Genomic DNA, 19,621 nt, shown 5'->3' on the forward strand with positions numbered 1-19,621 from the left:
ATTTTCTCGTTCTAATAGAAAGAGTTTCCAAAATATCGCGCTACTAGCTGAAAAATAAAGATAGAATTTATGTTACGTAAGAAAAGAGAGCCGAAGCACGCGATTGAATGTCGCTGTTCGAACGTTTATTCGGAAAAATTCAAAAATATTTATCGCTGCACTGCAGAAGTTTATGCAAGGACATATTTTAATATATTTGCATATGGTATATGTTTTGCATAGTATTTTAGTTGTTAAGCACACGCACATATATTATGTTAAATATGTATTTATTTCATATTCATCTCATCGTGTTTCATTGCTATCATAGATGACTAGCTATAAAGCATAGTGTGTGCGTAACATCGGGCAACCGCTTGGTCGCTGGATTCTGCACACGAGAACCATAAGAAAGGTTTATATAAATATACGTCTTATTTGATCTTGTTTTCCAGTTATAGCGAGCTTCTTCTTAGGCAAAGAATTTACATTACATCTGCATACACGCAGGTTCAAGGGATGTTCAAAATGACGTGCTTACATCCGAACAGAAAACAAAACTGTTGTTCGTCGCTTTTATCTCTTTTATCATTGACTCTCATATTCTCTACGTTTCACCAGGTATTGTTCGTTGACTATCGAGTTGCCTTTGTAAATAGATAGATTTAATTAACTATTCCGATTATTCGAGCGAATTATTTCTATATAAAATAAATCTCTGTATAAAACACGGTTTCATGTGCAGAATCCGCCACCGAAGCGGTTCACCTTGTATAATTATAAAATATTTATGGATTGTATTAGAAATTAACTTTTGTCCGCGACTTCCACTACTAGTCGACTACCAATACACGGAAGATTTTCTGAGCAGATGAATTTTTACGATTAAAATTCCCAGCTGATTTTTCGTGATGAAAGATATTGATTTGTAAGAAGGTTCGATTTCAGAACAAACACGATCGATGAACAATAACCATCGTGTTGCTTGACCTCTACCAAGCATGCCAGCGCGTACAGCTCAGATGCCGGGCTATTTCTCAGCTTCTACGAAACGAATCGAGATGATACATACCCCATTTTCTTTGCCGGGCACTAAGCTATACAACAGAGAAAATCCCATCAAGATCTATTGAGTAGCTTTTACGTGATGCGAGTACAAACAGACAGGCAAAAGTTCTAAAGATTAGTTTTTTCGACTTCATAGCTTATAAGCTGTTCCAGCATCACTGTTTTATTTTTTTTTCTTTTTTTATTTTATTCGATACACAAACACAACCCTTCTATTATTTTATATTATACGTATATGGACTATTCGATGTATGGATGCAGCTCTTCTACTGTTTTATTATGTCTGTGTAGACTATTCAATGTATAGACACAGCTCTTGTATTATTTTATTATATGTATATGTAGAACGTTCAATGTATAGACACAGCTCTTGTATTATTTTATTATATGTATATGTAGAATGTTCAATGTATAGACACAGCTCTTGTATTATTTTACTACATGTATATGTAGAATGTTCAATGTATAGACACAGCTCTTGTATTATTTTATTATATGTATATGTAGAATGTTCAATATATAGACACAATCCTTCTACTGTTTTATTGTGTATAATAATAATCTATTATATTATTGTTTACTATTTGTATAGTGTAGAATAATCTATAGACTATAGAAGATCTATATACATATAGTATACAGATCATCTAGTAGATACATATAGTATATAGATCTTCTATAGTCTATAGATTATTCTATACTGTACAAATAGTGAACAATAATATAATAGATTGTTATTATACTATATGTATATAGATCTTCTATAGTCTGTAGATTATTCTATTCTATTTAATAGATTATTCTATTATAGATTATAGATATTCTATATGCATTGCTCTATATACTATAGACTAATCTATATATAAATTATTCAGTCTAAGGACACAATCCTTCTACTGTTTTATTATATATACAGAATATTCACAGTATAGACAAAATCCTTTTGTTTTATTATACATACAAATCGTTCAACGTGGGAAGACAATGTACAACTCTTCCACTGTTTCACATATTCTTTTTTGCTCTTTATCTCTATCTTTTATTTCAATTATTTACACGTATAGATCATTCAACGTACAGCCACAATTCTTCTATCGTATTTATTTCATCGTGTGCATAGAAGTACGTATAGAGCAAGTGAAAATGTAGATGGACGCGGTTCTAAAAAGAGGATCCTGTTTCGTCTGAAATATATTCAGCTACGTCGCCTCATCGTTTAAAAATTCAATTAAAAACCAAGCTTCTCAGAAACGTAGCTCACGTTTTCTAGAAACCAAGTTCTCTATTACACGTTCCCCCGAGCCTAATCTGAAGAAACTACGAGCAACAGATCCGGCGAGGTTGCGGCCGAAGAGCGAGTTGGTGCAACGTGGTTGATCTATGGGGTCGAGTGCAAGGATGCACGCCGGACGTGTTCTGGCGTTCGAAATCCTCTGACACGGCCATGTGTTCCTTTTCTAGCCCGGCCCTGGCGATAGTACAGTCTATTATACTTTATGGGAAAGACACCGTGCATCCCGATAGTACTCCATAAAGCGTCCCGTCGTTTTCGATCGGATTTATGACGATTCGCCACACGCGCCGCTTTGCCGAGAAGGGAAAAAGAATAGAAGAAAGAAAAGAAAACGAAAATGGAAAGACGCGATTCCGTGATGTTACTTTATGGGACCCCTTGTAAACCGGTCCGATGGTTACTTTTAAACACCTCTATTTATTAAAGAACCAGGTTGCCCAACGATTTTTGTCGATCGTTTTCGAAGGATTTGGCGAGTGTGTAGGCGCTACGGTGTTCTTCGTTTTGCTTTTGCTTTTCGTAGTTTTCTTTTCCTCTGCTGTTCGATGCGCAGGTTTCGTCCGCAGGTTTCGTTCTGTTCGGAACAGTGGTTGTTTGTTTGTGCTGGGCATTAGGAGTTTGTAGTTTGATAGCAGCTAATTAATTGCCGGCCATTAGGAGTTTGTTGCTAGATAAGAGGCGCTAGGAATTTGGGCAGAGCTTCGGAAGGTTTGGAGTGGAAATTGTTGCATGTTACGATGCCCACGAAAAGTATTTACGTGTACGCTTAATCCTTGATACAGTGTATCTTTCTTTCGTATCAAACTTTTCTAGGGAAATTATCGACAAATGATACCAACTTTGATATACTTGGACTCAATTATCATGCAAATGCAATATCACGCAAATACTTTTTATAGTATGAAATTGTTGGAACAGGAGAATTTTCACAATGTAAGTTTAATCGATGGCTATTGAATTCTAAAACTGCTCTGTCGCAAATAATGGAAAGTATGATTTATTTATTGTATTCTTTCCCTATACAGCGATTAAAAAATAAAAATCCTAATTTTCGATTGAAATCGATTTTAAAAAATAGAAATCCTAATTAATATCAGAACTACCAAAATAATCACAACGATTGATTTTGAAATAAAAATTTGATCTTCATAGAAATTTTTAGTTATCTAAATTATCATGTCACTGCGCCACGCCAGAAAAATTACTGAAAATTCTCAACGCGAGAATTGATTGTAATTCTAATAAATAAATAAAAAAAAAAAAAATAGAAATTTGACGTTCGACACTCGAGACAGTATCGTTTCCAAGTATTCGAATGACTTTTCGTCAAACGTATGGAAGAAACTTGTCATCAAATAAGATTTCATTTTTTAAGGAAGAAAATATCTTTCTTACGTTGTAAAACATGTGAAACTACTCGAAACAACTCGAAACGTTCAAAGATCGATGAACCGGATTAACAAATGGATCAGCGGATTAACAAATGTGTTTTCTGTTGCAGAAAGTCATCGATGCCGCGCCACTAGATATTCGTATTATGGTCGAAGCAGTCGGGATGGCGATCGTGAAATGTCTTATCGTTGGGATACTCCTGATGTTGGAGATCGATCGAACTACCCAAGGACAGCTGGTTCGACTAGGTGAGAACTTATAATCGCGCTGGCTCGTACACGATTTACCCGTGTAACATGGCACGAGCGGATTTTTCTGATAGCTTTATAAAGATTTTATCTAATATTATACGTTATACTACACTGCCAGACGCGTATATCATTTACATGCTATAGTTATTTATATTTACAACGATCCACGATCCTTGTATTATAATATACGACAGAGTGTGTGCTACGAGAACGTCGATTAACGACCTGAACGACCATTAATGGACCATTTAACCACGACCTGTTATTGAAAATTGAAACGAGCCTGTAATTAGTCGATTCAAAATGCGATAAATGAAAAATCATAAAGTAAATACGACAAGCGAGCACGCACGTACTTTACGTGGTACAACGACCTCGGAAAGAATTTCTATTTCAAGAATAACCCCATAAAGGAAGGGAAAAGCGTTAAAAGCGAAGCACGAAGTGAAAAATTGCTGGAATCACGCGGATAGCGATCGTCGTCGCGATTCCACGCAGGATGAAAGGCGAAAAATGCTAAAAATACACGGAAACCGCCGGAGGATTCGTTTTCGCCGGCGAACGCGATTAAGTGTAACGGTCGAACGTTTACTTTCCTCGTCTCTTCTCGGCTACTAAATTTCTCCGCCTCTTTTCATCCAACTTTCGCACGTTTACAAACTCGTAGAAAGTAGAGAACGCAAAGAAAGCAGAACAACGTCGTTTTTCAAGGGCTCCCTTGAACCCTTTCGAGACTAATACGACGAGTTTCGAGATAATATTTTCAAAGATCGCTGAATTATTACGATCTTTCCCGACAACGCTCAGGCCAATCGCACTATACGATCGTACGATGAACAGAACCACGTGTTCTATTTAAAAAATTCTCCTTTTGAAAAATTCTTTTTTCAGCGAAGTATAACCCATCGTATCACCGCGTGTGAAACAAAAATTCGTGTTGATAGGAAAGAGACTTTGGATTTGTCAGAGGATCAAAGAAATATTCGCGATATTTTCATTTGTAACGAGAAAAATGAGAATAGTAGAGTCGTAAGAGGGCGAAGGAAAAAGGAACTTCGAGACACGAGGGTGAAATAGGTGGGGCTGGATGGAAGAGGAACGTAAAAGAAAGAAATGGAGGGAAGATCGGAGGGAGGAAGAACTTGGGAAATATTCGAGGATGATGGAAGATGACGGGTCTCGATCGTAAGAAAGTCTATCGTACAGCTTCTTCGCGCCAGAGTATTTTTAATTCCGCTCGTTCGAGCAGGAGGAAGCAATTTTCTCGTCTGGAGCGTCGAAAGAAATGGAAAATCGTATCTTCGTCTTTCGATCTGTCCGTGCACCCTCGAAAAATCAAAAATTAGATTGCTTTAAAAAAAAAAAAAAAGGGGGGGGGGTGTACGGATGTATTCTATCGAAGAAAAGGCTGGAAAGAATTGCCCTGAAAAATTCACCCTAAACACTCGGCACAGTTGTCCCAAACGTTGGACAAACAGGAAAAAAAGAAGGAGAAAAGACTGGTGGAAGAACAAAGGTTAGCCATTATTGCGAGCTTTTCTTTCAACGAGTGCTCTTCGACTGCTCGTACCTCCGTCATCGGACTTTTTTCGGTCGTTGGAACGCGGTGAAAGAGGTACAGGCCTTAGCCATGTGCTACGTGGTGGAATTTTGAGAAATCAACGTGTCGAAACCGAACCCATAAGCGTATGTGACTCTTTGTCCATCTTGAATCCTGGCTCTTTTCCAGTCACGTAATTCCTAGCCCATACCAGGAATTATGGCCTACAATTTTATTAACGCAGCATTGCCATAGAAAAATGTATTCTCCTTCGAATTTACGTTCTGCTTTACGTCTAGCAGTTGACGATACAACTCACAAATAATCGCCATTCTCAATTGAAACATGGATCGATCGAATGAGATTTTTCTATCAGTTTACGTTATCTTCTGTTTGTGAAATTAAAATAGAAAAGTAAAAAAGAAAAAACAGAAGGAAAACGTTGTTCGTTCATGAAAGAACGAAGAGCTGATTTGGAGATTGAAAATCGAATGGTTCGAAGCTTCTGACGTTTCAGAGGTTCAGAGGAGTCTGTGACGGCTAGACAGACGATTCATGAGCGAATAGAGTATTTTTAAAACGTAAAAAGGGGATAGAAGGCAGACGAAAATAAAAGACAAAGTCTTTTTTAGAGAGGTTGGCGAGAAATTCCATTTACGAGCTATGGCAAAGTCACGGGGATTTTTCTGCACTTGAAAAAATATCCTCAACATCGTCTCGTTTTTCTAGACAACTGTTCGATCGATAGAACCAATGGAAAACGTTACAATTATCCGAGATATCCTCGATCCGAAATTTTTTACGAAACGTGAAAGTATAGAGAGTTCAATTTCCAGGGATTCTCGAAATTATAAATCATGCGAAATTCTAAATTAATTAATCCTAATTTGAAGAAGATTTATGGATCATATTTATTTCATATACCATCACAGATACGATTTTGAAAATTATAAGCAGAAGGTCATTAACCAAATCTCAACTCGAATCTCCGGTTTCATAAAATTATGTTTAACGTCTAAGTAACATTAAAAGTAAATAACACGACGAAATCGATCGATTAAATAACGTCTAATCTTGTCGATGATCTTATCGTAACCATGGAGCATATGTATGTAGCGCGTATCTTGATTGATGAGAAATTATACGCAATATCGTTGAGTTAACTTGTGGAAAATAAAAATTCATTTTACTAGATATGAATCGCTGCAGAAAATTTCACATTTACTTTTGTATTTGTTTAACTCGAATCAGTTTGGGTCTCGTTACTTATTATCTCGACGTTTCGACGAATTATCGCGTCGACGATCGAGATCGAAAGTAAATTTGAATTTTTACACTCAGACCTCCAAATCTGAACGTTTACTTCGATCATGTCCACTTCGTACATTTGAATGTTACAATTTAGAGTTTGAAATTCCGCTTGAATCTCTATATTTCGATATTTCGGGCTTCGTTCTCCATTCTGTCGATCTAAATTTCTAGGCTACAATTTCTCTGAACTGAAATTTGTATTTTTAATCGAAGATATTCGGACGTTGTCTTATTTAAAACTTACAATCTCGTTCTATCGGAGATAATAACTTGTGAAGAATATACAAGCGTTAACAAAGACTGCGGAAGATGAAATATAATTCATCAAAAACTCGTAACTTTTTCCCTCGAGTGCTTAGGTTCCTTTGAAATTGAATGATAACGTAAAACTCCTCTGATCTTCCCAATTCTCTTAATTCACTAAAATTCATTTCTATTGTAAAATCTAACTGAATTAAAATTGGCAAGCTTGATCAACGATATAAAATTAATATTAAACATAATGATAGGTTAAAAATGAGATGAAACCATTAAATTTATATTCAGTATGATCAAACTATGCTTGGCCAACAGCGCCAGATATTTAATGTTTATTACAATAATAAATTAAATAACAAAGAACAGGACGATATAAAAATTTCAAAAACTTCAAAATCCAGTCTAAAATTCGCTTTTGCTCTAAAACCTAACTGAATTGAAATGGACAAGCTTGATCAATTATATAAAATTAATATTGAACGTAATTGTAACCATTAAATTTACATCAATATGATGGTTGGCCAACAGGGCCAGAAATGTAATGTTTATTACAATAATAAATTAAATGACAAAGAACAGGGCGATATAAAAATGTCAAAAACCAAAATTCAGTCTAAAATTCGCCTTTGCTCTAAAATCTAACTAAACTAAAATGGACAAGCTTGATCAACTATATAAAATTAATATTGAACATAATGATAACCATTAAATTTACATCAATATGATGGTTGGCCAACAGGGCCAGAAATTTAATGTTTATTACAATAATAAATTAAATAACAAAGAACACGGTGATATAAAAATATCAAAGAACACGGAAATGATATAAAAATTAATCAAAAACCATTAAATTTACCAAAATTTGGCCAACAGGGCCAGAAATGTAATGTTTATTACAATAATAAATTAAATGACAAAGAACAGGGCGATATAAAAATGTCAAAAACCAAAATTCAGTCTAAAATTCGCCTTTGCTCTAAAATCTAACTAAACTAAAATGGACAAGCTTGATCAACTATATAAAATTAATATTGAACATAATGATAACCATTAAATTTACATCAATATGATGGTTGGCCAACAGGGCCAGAAATTTAATGTTTATTACAATAATAAATTAAATATCAAAGAACACGGAGATATAAAAATTTCAAAAACTCCAAAATTCAGACTAAAATTCGCCTTTGCTCTAAAACCTAACTGAATTGAAATGGGCAAGCTTGATCAACGATGTAAAATTAATATTAAACATAATAATAGACTAAAAATGAGAGGAAACCATTAAATTTACATTCAGTATGATCGAACTATGCTTGGCCAACAGCGCCAGATATTTAATGTTTATTACAATAATAAATTAAATAACAAAGAACAGGGCGATATAAAAATATCAAAAATTCCAAAATTCAGCTACATGGAAAGTAACCCTTAATGAATACGTTTCGTTAGCCTGCGCCTCTATTAACGAATTCCATTAAGGTTTCCACGCAACAATGGAAACGTCAGTTTCTAGGAAGCTGGTCAAAGTCGAATTTCACTGGCCGACCGATGGAAAACACGACAACATCTGGTGAACAGATTCCGATGCGGGTTCTACGCGTCCTATTAAACGCTTTCTCCAAACGGTATTTTACTGGAAGCCGTCGTTTCCTTGGAATTTCCGGCAATTGCACACGTGCGATCGTTAATAAGTAAAGCAATAAGGAGGCGTTGCTTGCTAAAGGACTAACTACCGACTACCTGAGAACCTCCAGTTATTTTATCATCTTTCCTACATGGTAGAAATCTCGATACGTGCGTACTTGCTTCCGTAGGCTATTTAAAGGAAATACTCACGATCTTTTACTCTTAGATTTACGTAGATTCTTTTTGTATCGTTGCTGTTCAGTGCAGTGATTATCCTCGTATCATGTAAACGACAGCGTTTCAGAATTTTCAAGTATCAGCGTTTCAAGTATCAGAATTTTTACAACACGGTTCCAGAATCCTTTAGAAATTGTAAGAAATCTTCCAAAATAGTGGTAAGATCCTTTAAAAATTCTGGAGAATCGGAGCCTTCGCAAGTTTCATGCCTTCCATGTTTGCTTTGCCTAAATCAATCTTCCAAAATTCCTTAAAATCACTTCAAAAGTCCTTTGGACGGTGTTTTGAACACGTCCAACATTTTTCTAAATATTTACAATTCTCTATTCTTCTCACATTTACGTGAATTCTTATCTATCGTTGTTCATATACTGGTTATCTATATATCATGCAAGAGCAACATCCGTGCAAACGTCGGAATTCTTTCAAAGTAGTTCGAAAATCCCTTGGATACTGTAAAAAATCAGAACCTTTGCAAGTTCCGTGTTTGCTTCGCCTAAATCAATCATCCAAAATTCTTCAAAAACACTTCGGAACTCGCTTAAAAACTATTTCGCACACGTGCGAAATCTCTTTGAAAACTCTTCCAAATGTCTCTCAAACGTGTCTCCAAATTTCCACCACTCCGTCCCCCATTTTTCTACGTTCGAAGCAGTTTGAAATTATCGCAGAAGCCTCGCCTAAAAACGTCGCTAAAAGATTCTTACGGAAACCTGTTCAAACTTCAATTTTTTCCCCAAAATCTTGTTTCAAACCCTTTCAAATCTCTTCCGCGATCTTCTCCAAATTTCCACCGTTCCAATCTCCGCGATTCTACGTACAAACCAATTTAATATCATTCCAGAAGCGTCTAAAAAATCTGGGAAAAATTGCTCACGAAAACCTCTGCAAACTTGTAGTTTTTACCGCCAGTCTCTGCCCACCTGGCGTTCGTCCCAATGAAATCACCGAAAGCGATGTTCCAGCTCCAGATGTTCCGATTCTTCGTCTTTCGACTCGCACAGACGGATAGAATGGGACTAAATTCGACGTAAACGCGACAACGAGTAGAAAGAGAGAAGAGTAGACGAAGAACGAATAGAAACGGGCGAAATCAGGACGCGACCGGTGAATTTACTTTCCGGCAAGTGAATTTATTGATAACCGGCCGAAACGCTCGCGTTGCAACGATCCATATATATGTGTATTATTATGATTGAGCTCAATTGTCCAATTGGCCGGTCATTGAATGCCATATGCGCGGGCCAGGCTCGGCCCGTTATTAGCGGCCCGTCGTCCACATGGAATAATAATTCTCAACCCGACGTCGGCCGCGTTTCCACGGGCCCGACCAGGGCCGTGTGCCACGTATTCTTCTCGCGCTGCGAAATTGAGAGCCTCTGCCAATCCTTTGTCTATTAAATGTATTCAACAGGGTAATAGGGGCTGACATTACCAATTGGACAATGAAAGAGATGGCAGCGTAGCGCGATTTCTAAAGGGGGATCCGTTCAACGCCAGCGAGGATTTTTCGACAGGAGCCAATCTTCTTGATGACAGAATCCACGTTTGTCTTTCGTTTTAACAGCCACCATCGGTGAAGGATCAATCTCAGAGAGGTTTTGCAAAATGCAACGATATGGTTAACGAGCAGGATGATACTTGGTCGCTTGGAAATTTCGTTTCTCGGTGGTTTGGCCTGAGAGAAATTTCGCTCAGAATGGTATTGCTAATGGAAAGTATAAATTTGTTGGTCGTTCGGAGATCTAGTTTCTACGAGAGTTATCAAAATATCAATATCGAATATGAAATTCTGTTGTTTGGAAATGTTCGGTTCTTCTTGCGCATCTTCTTGTTTGCATGTTGAGAGATTCGATCTAGAATAACCCTGGCGTGAAATTACTTCAACTGAGAATATCGTTAAGGTATCTGTAAGATCCATGTTTCTGTGTACTCCAAGAAGAAAAAGTACCGATCTCCGCGATGGTTTATTTCAGCAGAAATATATCTGAAAAGATTGAACGCTCCTTTACGATGCGAAAAAAGAAAAGCTGATAGTACCCAGTCTCCAGCAACGATTCCACTTACTTCAACGACAATACACGCACGAAACTTATCCTACACAACGAGACAAACGTTGCTGTTCGCATTTAGTTATTTTAGCAAGCACTCGACCAAGGCTTTAATCACTGCCTCCATACTGCATCCAAATATAATCCATAGCAGCCAATGAGCAGACATGCTTAACGCACAACTCGTGGCTGAAGAAGGAGCCAGGCAAAAGCGTACGCAGTGAAAGAAGCATACTTGACCTCGGCCAAAGCCGTTGCAGCTTAATTACGATTGTCTGGCATCGAAGCGGGGCTGCGTACACTCATTAAGATAGCAGCCGGTCTTGAGCAGTGTCCCTTAATCTCTCGAAAGGGATCATCCTTTTTAAGGTATAATTATGCAGCCGGGATAGGCTGTTTCTCTGTCTGTTCGTTTTGTACCTGAAACAGCCCAGTGCGCCAGTTGAATCTCCCGCCGTCAAACCATCCAACGTTTCTATCTGTCAGGCCGTGCCTATCCTTTTTTTCATTCGAGTATCGTTCTATCCGCGCTGTTGTTTTATATCAAAGAGACAGGAGGAGGCCCCTCGAGACCAGCGTGGAATCTTAATTAGAACGTCCGAGTCGTCTGGAAACAGGACACGAATTCGACTATCTCTTCCAACTAAATAGATGCACCCAGTCTTTTGGGCACCTCTCGATCTAACCTTGCCCCCTGCCCCTTTTTCCAAACCCTTTGATAGGGTAGTAAGATGCGACAGGATCGCTACGAAAGGGTTCGGTAGAAACATACACCTGTTGTTCTTTCGTGCGTTGATGTTCTTGCTTTTTTTCTTTTGTTTTATTTTCTAGACTTCGCTTGCCACGCATTATGGTAGAGGGTCGTCGTTCAAGGTGAAGGATTATTGGGTGAGGAGGAAGAGAGAAGAAGAGAAGGTTCAAAGGGGTGGATTAGGAGAATTTGGAGAGATGGTCTCTGATGATGGAAAAAAGTAAATTATCGAGAAGCAGAGTCGATTTTAGGAAGATGATATTTGATGGAAATTATGAACCTTAAATTGTCCACTTTTCCTTGAGAATTAATTAGCACGGTATCTTAAAGCTTCTGTCTCATAACGTGTCAAATTATATTCTATTTCTATATTTTTATGCAGACTAAGAATCTTAAATTGCAGATGCATTGCTTGGAGAAGTTATTGATACAGTATCAGATTAAACAATTTTCCCATATCTACCAACGATTAGTTAACTTTCATCGATTTAGAAGACAAAGTTTGCTTTATCGTCTAATATTTCGTGCTGGCAAATCTACCAAAACGTTTTTATTACTTTGCCCTAATCTACTTAAATCTGAGAGAATTCTGAAGCGCTTATCGACGCTTCCACTTTACTACAGAGTCGTTCGTTAAGACAACAATTAAGAAGATAGGGAAATCAGAGGTGAACCGTGCGAACTAACTCATTAAGTAGACTTAGAGCTAATGGTAATTGGTTGTCAAGCAAGGCAACCTTGCACAGGGAATACATATGTAAATTATAGGGGTTGGTTGAGGTATTCAGATTGGTGCCACTGATGAAATTGAAATGGAAATGGAAAGCATTCGATGCTTCATTGACCTGAGCACAGTGGTTCGAACGTAGAATATGTAAATTAAATAAAATTGTAAAACATACTCAATAGAGACGTTATATATATATAATACATACAATTTGAGTGAAATTGGAGCAACGTTGATGGTACGTGATATTTCATTGTCGAATAAGAATGGTAAATGGACATTTGAATTTTGAGAAGATCGAAAATTCTTTATATTCAGATTTACGAGGGCACGAAATTATTTCAGATCAAATATCAAAGATTTCGAACAACGACGAATCGAATTCCTGTTGTAATTCTATACGTGTAATATTTATTTGAAAGAAATTATCGCAGAGGAGATATGATGGAAAAAAATAAGAAGATAAAGATAAAATAGAAACGACTCAACCTTTTCCAGACATTATCGACGATTAATTGTTTATTACCCGTGTTTCGCGTGATTCACAAGCGATAATAACACAACTCTCTAGATTATTTAAACGAGAACAATGGTACATGGTAATTAGCCTTGATCGGCGTGAATTTTACGATCTCGTATTATCGACGACGTCGAAACGCAGAAAATATTATTTCGTCAGAGCGATAAACCGTGTTAATATCGTTCGGCGAAGAAAAGCGAGCTCATAAAAGGATTGTACGATCGGTTTCCCCTTGTCAAGAATTAACACGATCTTTATAATCCGCTTGACGCATCAATTAATCCTTCTGGATCTTAAATTTCATCCGAACGTGTAGCTCTTACAGCGTCGAAGCGCAAGAAATTATTTCGTCAGCAGATATAACTGATCCTATTGTTTCTTTGGATTTCTGAAGTTGACTCGATTTTTACCACACGGTCCATGTTTGCTTTTTGACTTGCAACTAACGCGATACTTTGTTTCTTTAAAAATACGTTGTTGTATGTATCTTCGTTGATCGTCTGTTCTCGATTATCAGTAGATACGTCTGAACGAAAGTGGAGAAGGAAAGTATTTTCCTTCGAACTTTCCCTTCCTATAATTTCTACCTTTCCTCGCATAATTATCTATCGAGCATTTGCGAGCTTATCAGGTCACCGTTTACAACTAAGAAGCAACCGATCGTGTCACGCTTAGCTGAATCTTGGAAAATATACATTTCCACAGTAAAATCACGTACACGTGAAAGAACAAATTTTCCCTCTTTTAAACTGATAAACAATGATGAAACAATACAAAGAATAGATTCAAGATATAATATAAAGATAAAGTTCTCACTTTTAAAACCACATATAAAATAATGCGAAAGTCAAATTCAAAATATCACATAGAAATGAAACAAGAAGACAAAAATAGTTGAAACAAAGTACACGAAAAGAACTTCGAAAACATCCCTGTCCCTATGTCAAAATCGAATAATGATAATTAACCAATTAACTAACTCCAGAACCTTTTACCTCCACGTACAAGTAGATCTTCCCTTGCACGATACCCAGAAGCTAATTTCTCGTCGCACACCCCAATATCAATTTCCACCCTCCTTCAATTTCAACCTCGAAAGGGATAAATTCTTCGAGTTCATCGACTCGTGTAACGTTCTAGTGGCCAGATTAATTCGTCTTCGGTCGTCCTAATTTTTCACCTCGACTCGAGCAACAAAGAGCTCGTACAAAAGGGGGTAACAGAGAATTCGATGGCTTGCCGTGGTTTCGGATTACGGCGATCCCACGCGGTTAGATCGTATCTCAATCGTCTTAATCCGACGATCTGACCCAGAGAAGGCTCTTTTTCGCGTTCCACTAGCCGATGTACCAACCGGATTAAGTGTACGGTATTAATTCTACAAAGCGGGAACACGATACTCTTTCTTCAACTCTTTTCGTGCCTCCCCGCCGCCTTTTTTCTCGCGGAACCAGTGGATCGATCGTCGAGCTTCTGCGTCGTTTCCGACCAAATCACTTTCGCCGTTTCGGCAGCGACGCGTTAAGATGACGCGTTAATTGGTTTAGTAATTAACGAAATTGTGAATTAGTCGCAGAGAGAAAGAATTTAGATTTACTTGAGAACAAGTTTCACCGTTTGTCATTTGCATCTTTTGCATATTTTTATTTATTATTATATTACTATTATTTTTTATGTATATTATTATTTATTATGTATATTGCTATATTTATTTGGCGGGGCAGCCAGCTACGCTCGTTTAGACTCCTTACTGTACACGACGCGTCGCGAGTTCGAATCCCTCTCGCCCGGAATATATTTTCAAGGGATGGAAAACTCAAAAAAAGAAACTATATTTGTTTTTCTGCCTTCGTTTGCGAGGAGACGCAAGGAATTTTCTGTTCCGATTTTCTGTTGCCTAATTACCTTCGCAGAAATGGTCCGTTTCAAGGCAAGCCTGTAGACGACCTTTCACGAGTTTCCTGGTGTATATCCTGAGTTTGTTGAGAATTTGTTGACAAGCTCTACTCTTGAAGCTTAGTATTTCAACATTTCGACTGGCTGCTCTGTTAACAAGATTCGTTGTGTATCCCGTAAACGAAGACAGACACATAGCACAGGTTCGGATGAAGTTTTTCCATTGTCTTTAGGCGTAGAATCAGCTGGCGAGTCTCACGTGCTCCGCTACGTCTGGTGTATCTTTATTTTCGACTTCAACAGCCGAGAAACGAACTTGGCTTTCACAGAGCTGCAAAGTGTCTGATTCATATTTCGCCATGCGTATTTATCGAACGCGTTTGGTATCAAGAGATTGCTATAAATATCAATTAGAAATCGATGAAATTGAGATTAGAATTGATATAAAATAGTTTGATATGTAATTATTAGAAAACTGGGATTAATTACAGGAAAAAATACTTAATTCTTTGCGGTGAAAATTGGCGATTTGCGTTGGATTGTTTGGGCAAAAAGGTAAGTGGAATTTATCTACGACAGTGCGATGTCATTAACGATCGGTTTAAAGATCGACGAAATAAAAATGTAACAGGTGAAAAATAGGACTCGATGACCTTCGTCCTTTCATCACGAAATTCAAAAATGAAATATCATCGCGATATGTATTAGGTAAAGAAAGAATGTTTCGTAACTGATAGCAGGCAAATCAGCGTTTCGAATAATTCTCAGCTCTCTGCTAATGATTCTCGTTATGTTAGGCGATCTACCTTTAGCTTATTTCTATCGAAATCCAATAAATCCTCTGGCCTGACAAGCCTGCTACCATTTTAAGCGATGTAATTACCTTTCAGATATAAATCTTTGCGATTCAATCCGCCGCTTTTCTCGATACCAATAAACCAGCTACTGAGAAGCGCTTCAGTTGAATGCAGCAGCTTCTAAAGAACGAGGAGTCTGAGATAAGCGAGAACAGCTTCTGCCTGGAAGGTGGCAAAGGGGCGTGCAATTAAAGCAGCATAAATCACCAAGCTGTCCTCTAGCTAGCCCTACGATAGTTATATCTCGTTATAGCTCGACTCCTGGCTATTTTCGAAGCAAATCGCTTTCAAACACGTTCCTTTTGCCACACGCTTAAGAGATGATCTTCAAACTTGATTTTACGTTCGGTCAGAGTATTTGTGTTTAGCGATCATTGATTTATTTGGAAATTATCCAGATAAGAAGAACGTCAAACGTGGCACAGAATATATACTGGCATTTATACGTAGCAAGTTCTTATGTAATTTGTTTCTTTGTCGACGCTAGAACGCTTGGCAAGTGGTCGAATTTTGCGTTCAAAATTCCCTTCGTTTCCAGTTACTTCTCCTTACACCGTTGTTGAGATTAGCCGTGTCGAGCGGATTACAAAATATCAACTTTTGTTTTATTCGAAAAGACTTTTTTTTCTTTTTTTTAAATAGAACCTAACAGAAATAAATAACGAGGTGTATTCCGGATAAAAGTAAAATAAGCAGATAGTATTAAATCATTTCTAGATAATATCTACGAACCTAGAATAATTCCGTAATTAATAACATTAGAAAATTATTATTTTTCGATGGAATAGCTTTTCTTAAAAGATCGAATAACGTTCCAGTGAACATTTATTATTACATATTTATTATCAGAGAATTATTCTCCTTTAAAACATTGAGTTATCTTTCCAAAGAATCTAATTGTCTTCTTCCAAAAAATTCACTCCAAGTCCTACAAATTTGAGTTTACGTCCTCACTGCACATCTTTAAACAAACTTAAATTATCTCTAAATTCCCAAAAAGTCCAACCATTGTCCCTTCGAGAATTTTTTTAATTACAGCTATTTCCAAAAAGTCGAATTTCCTTCGGAACCGAATTAAATTTTTTTTTTTTTATTAAAATTTACAATCAATTCTCGTATTGAGAATTTTCAGTAATTTTTCCTGGCGTGGCGCAGTGACATGGCTAATTATTTATGATAAATTAATACTTATTATAGATAATAATTAATTTGCCGAGAAATCGTCGCAAGTAAATGCCACGACAAAAATCCTACCATTTCGTAGGCGAATAATTTCGTAACTTGGCGTATTTCGAGACAAGGTGTGTTGTTCACTTTGGTGCGAACGAACTCAACCAAAATCGTAAAACCGAAGAATCATCTATGTATATATTACTTCGTCAGGATCCCCCTGAAACTGACGAAGTAACGAAACGAAATCGATTCGTTGCCCATCGCTTGTTGATGTTTGTGAGCCAGATGAAAGAACGTGGTTGCACGAGAACTTCTGAATATTTTTGGAGTGCTGTTTACGCGGTTGGATACGCGTTTCGCGGTAACTGCCGTGTCCCTGAACGTTATTTCCAAGTGGTTGCTTTCTAGAATACGCTTTTCATCTCTGACTCGTTTCAAAATTTTATCGATATCACACTTGGAAAGATTTGATCGAGATTTTATCAATGCACCGTAAGAAATGTCATCAGCCGCAAATTCATCGTTTTAAGAAAATTCTTCATCCTTAGCAGCAGTAGACAATTTTATGCAATTTCATCGACGATCTTCGACTGACGTTTCAATCGATTGCTCTGTCAACGAAACAAACAACCGCGGGGAAAGAAAAATATTACAGTGACCGAGGTTGCAACAGTTCCAAACGTGAAAGAATCGCAAAGGAAAACTGCGCGAAGTTCCCTCGGGAGCCGCGCTCCGTGCAGCCTCAAATGGAGAAGATTCTCTTCGAACAGTTCCGCCGTACTTGGCACTCGTTTTTCCATCTTTCTGTCTCGTGTATATTTTTTTATCGTCCCGACAAGACACGGGCAACCGTCCTACAAAATACGACGGTTCATTCGTTGCTCGTTATGTCGAAAGCGTGTTAAGCGAAATCGAAACGGCGTGACGAAGACAATCGTTGCTTGACATCGACAGCGGTGCAACTCGCAACGCGTAAATTCTACACGAGTTTTCTAACATTTAGATTTTCGGAAATATCGAACACAGATTTTATTAACGCGTGCGTTAGATCGAAGACGAAATTTTATTTCGATACGGTTGACGCCGTATACTCGTCGCGTGAGATAAAATATCAGGTGCATTTATGGGAAGTTTAAATATAGGAAAACGCGGAGAATTCGCATAGTGCGCAAAAATATGGGCCGTTTATTTTGAAAGTGGTGTAAGTCTATTTTCCTTCGTTTTGAAATATTGAAGTGTTTGCGCTTCCATCGATTGAAAAATCCTGATAAACATTTACTCGGTTTGTCCGCGTCTCTATGCGTTCAAGCATAGATGTAAATTCGTTATACAAATAGCTTCCTTGAGAATTAAGTACATGAATATCATTTTTCAGGGACACGAATGAGACTTTCAATCTTTTTCATAAACTTGGCAATTTTTGTATACCAATTTATACCACGTCTAACACAAATTGTACAATTCGTTAAATTTGTATCGTTCGACGTTTCTGATTTATATTATTTTACGTGTACACTTTTCTTCACGAATATCTATACGAAATTAATAGCCGTTTGAAAATGAATGTAATAAAATTAAGTAAATTATAATTATCGTGATGTTATTACGTTGAACTGTAGTAAACATACCTGTGTCAGATTCTAATGTTAATACGAGGTTATTCATTGAGAAAAGAAAAACCAAGATAACGCCAATGTACTTCCTTTGATCTTGGGTTTGCACTTTCATACGACCCGGTATAAGTGTGAAATATTGTTAATTTAATAATGCTCTAAGCGTAACAATAATTACGTTTAATTACAACGATTTACTTGAATCACGCCAGCAGCAATGTAACAAATGTAATAATAATTTCCCAGTATATTAGCGCGTTTAAAACAACTTGTTCCCATTCGTACGTGCAATATTATGTCAGATACAGAGTGTTAGATTATATTCGCTATCATTTGTGTTTGATTATTGGTGCCTGGACTGTTTGGACAGGCTACAGATTACAGGAAATGGACCTGCACCACTTTCAAAGCAAATGATCCTGCAATTTCATTTATTAACGAAATTTCAATCGATTACAACGAACGAACGATCTTAAGATGCAAATTATAAATTGTTCATGAACAAAAGACGTTCACCTCGCAGTGTAAATGTTTTCAGAAAGATTAATTTTCGAAATAAAAAAATCACCTCGTCAGAGTCTCGTTCCACTCTGTTGGTGAAAATGTAAATTTCTTTTTCCTTTTTCTTTCTCGCGGACACCTACAGCCGACTAATTGTATCGTATTTTCTTCAGCAACGCGTTAATTATCGACGAATTCGAACTGGCTAGCGCCGATAGAAAATCGGCGGGAAGCACGAAGAAGGGCGGCCCGTTTCAAAAATAGACGCGTGTCTGGTAAACGCGCACAGATTTTGTTTCCACGTTGCTGTTGCATGTTGGCTCACGTGCACGCGCGTTTCCGCCAGCGTGGTGCCGCCGTTTCACGATATATTTGAGGAGATTTAACGCGCCAACTCTAGGCTCCAGCCTATCCACGGAATCCAAGCCGATTTACAATTATCTCGATATAGGGAAAACACGCGGTAAATTACTTTCGTCATGAAAGTTCCACTGGCTCGCGAAAAGAACGACTTCAAGAGCGAAATATATATTTGTGAATTTAATAACGCCAGGGTCAGAGCGATATTTATAAATA

General features: G+C 37.4%; 1 protein-coding gene across 5 annotated transcripts in view; it reads left to right on the forward strand.

Moving 5' to 3' along the window:
- The window catches only part of LOC117230758 (fibroblast growth factor receptor homolog 1-like), a 112,874-nt gene that overhangs the window by 74,461 nt on the left and 18,792 nt on the right, over positions 1-19,621 (forward strand). For all 5 annotated transcript variants that reach the window (XM_033488506.1, XM_033488505.1, XM_033488509.1 and 2 more), the window contains one exon: positions 3,843-3,981. In XM_033488506.1, coding sequence (XP_033344397.1) covers positions 3,879-3,981 — 103 coding nt within the window. In that variant the 5' untranslated portion in view covers positions 3,843-3,878. Of the gene's footprint in view, positions 1-3,842; positions 3,982-19,621 lie in introns of those variants that run through there.

The sequence above is a fragment of the Bombus vosnesenskii genome, unplaced genomic scaffold (genome assembly GCF_011952255.1).
Source record: "Bombus vosnesenskii isolate JDL3184/JDL3185 unplaced genomic scaffold, Bvos_JDL3184-5_v1.1 scf7180000013267, whole genome shotgun sequence".
NCBI lineage: Eukaryota > Metazoa > Arthropoda > Insecta > Hymenoptera > Apidae > Bombus > Bombus vosnesenskii.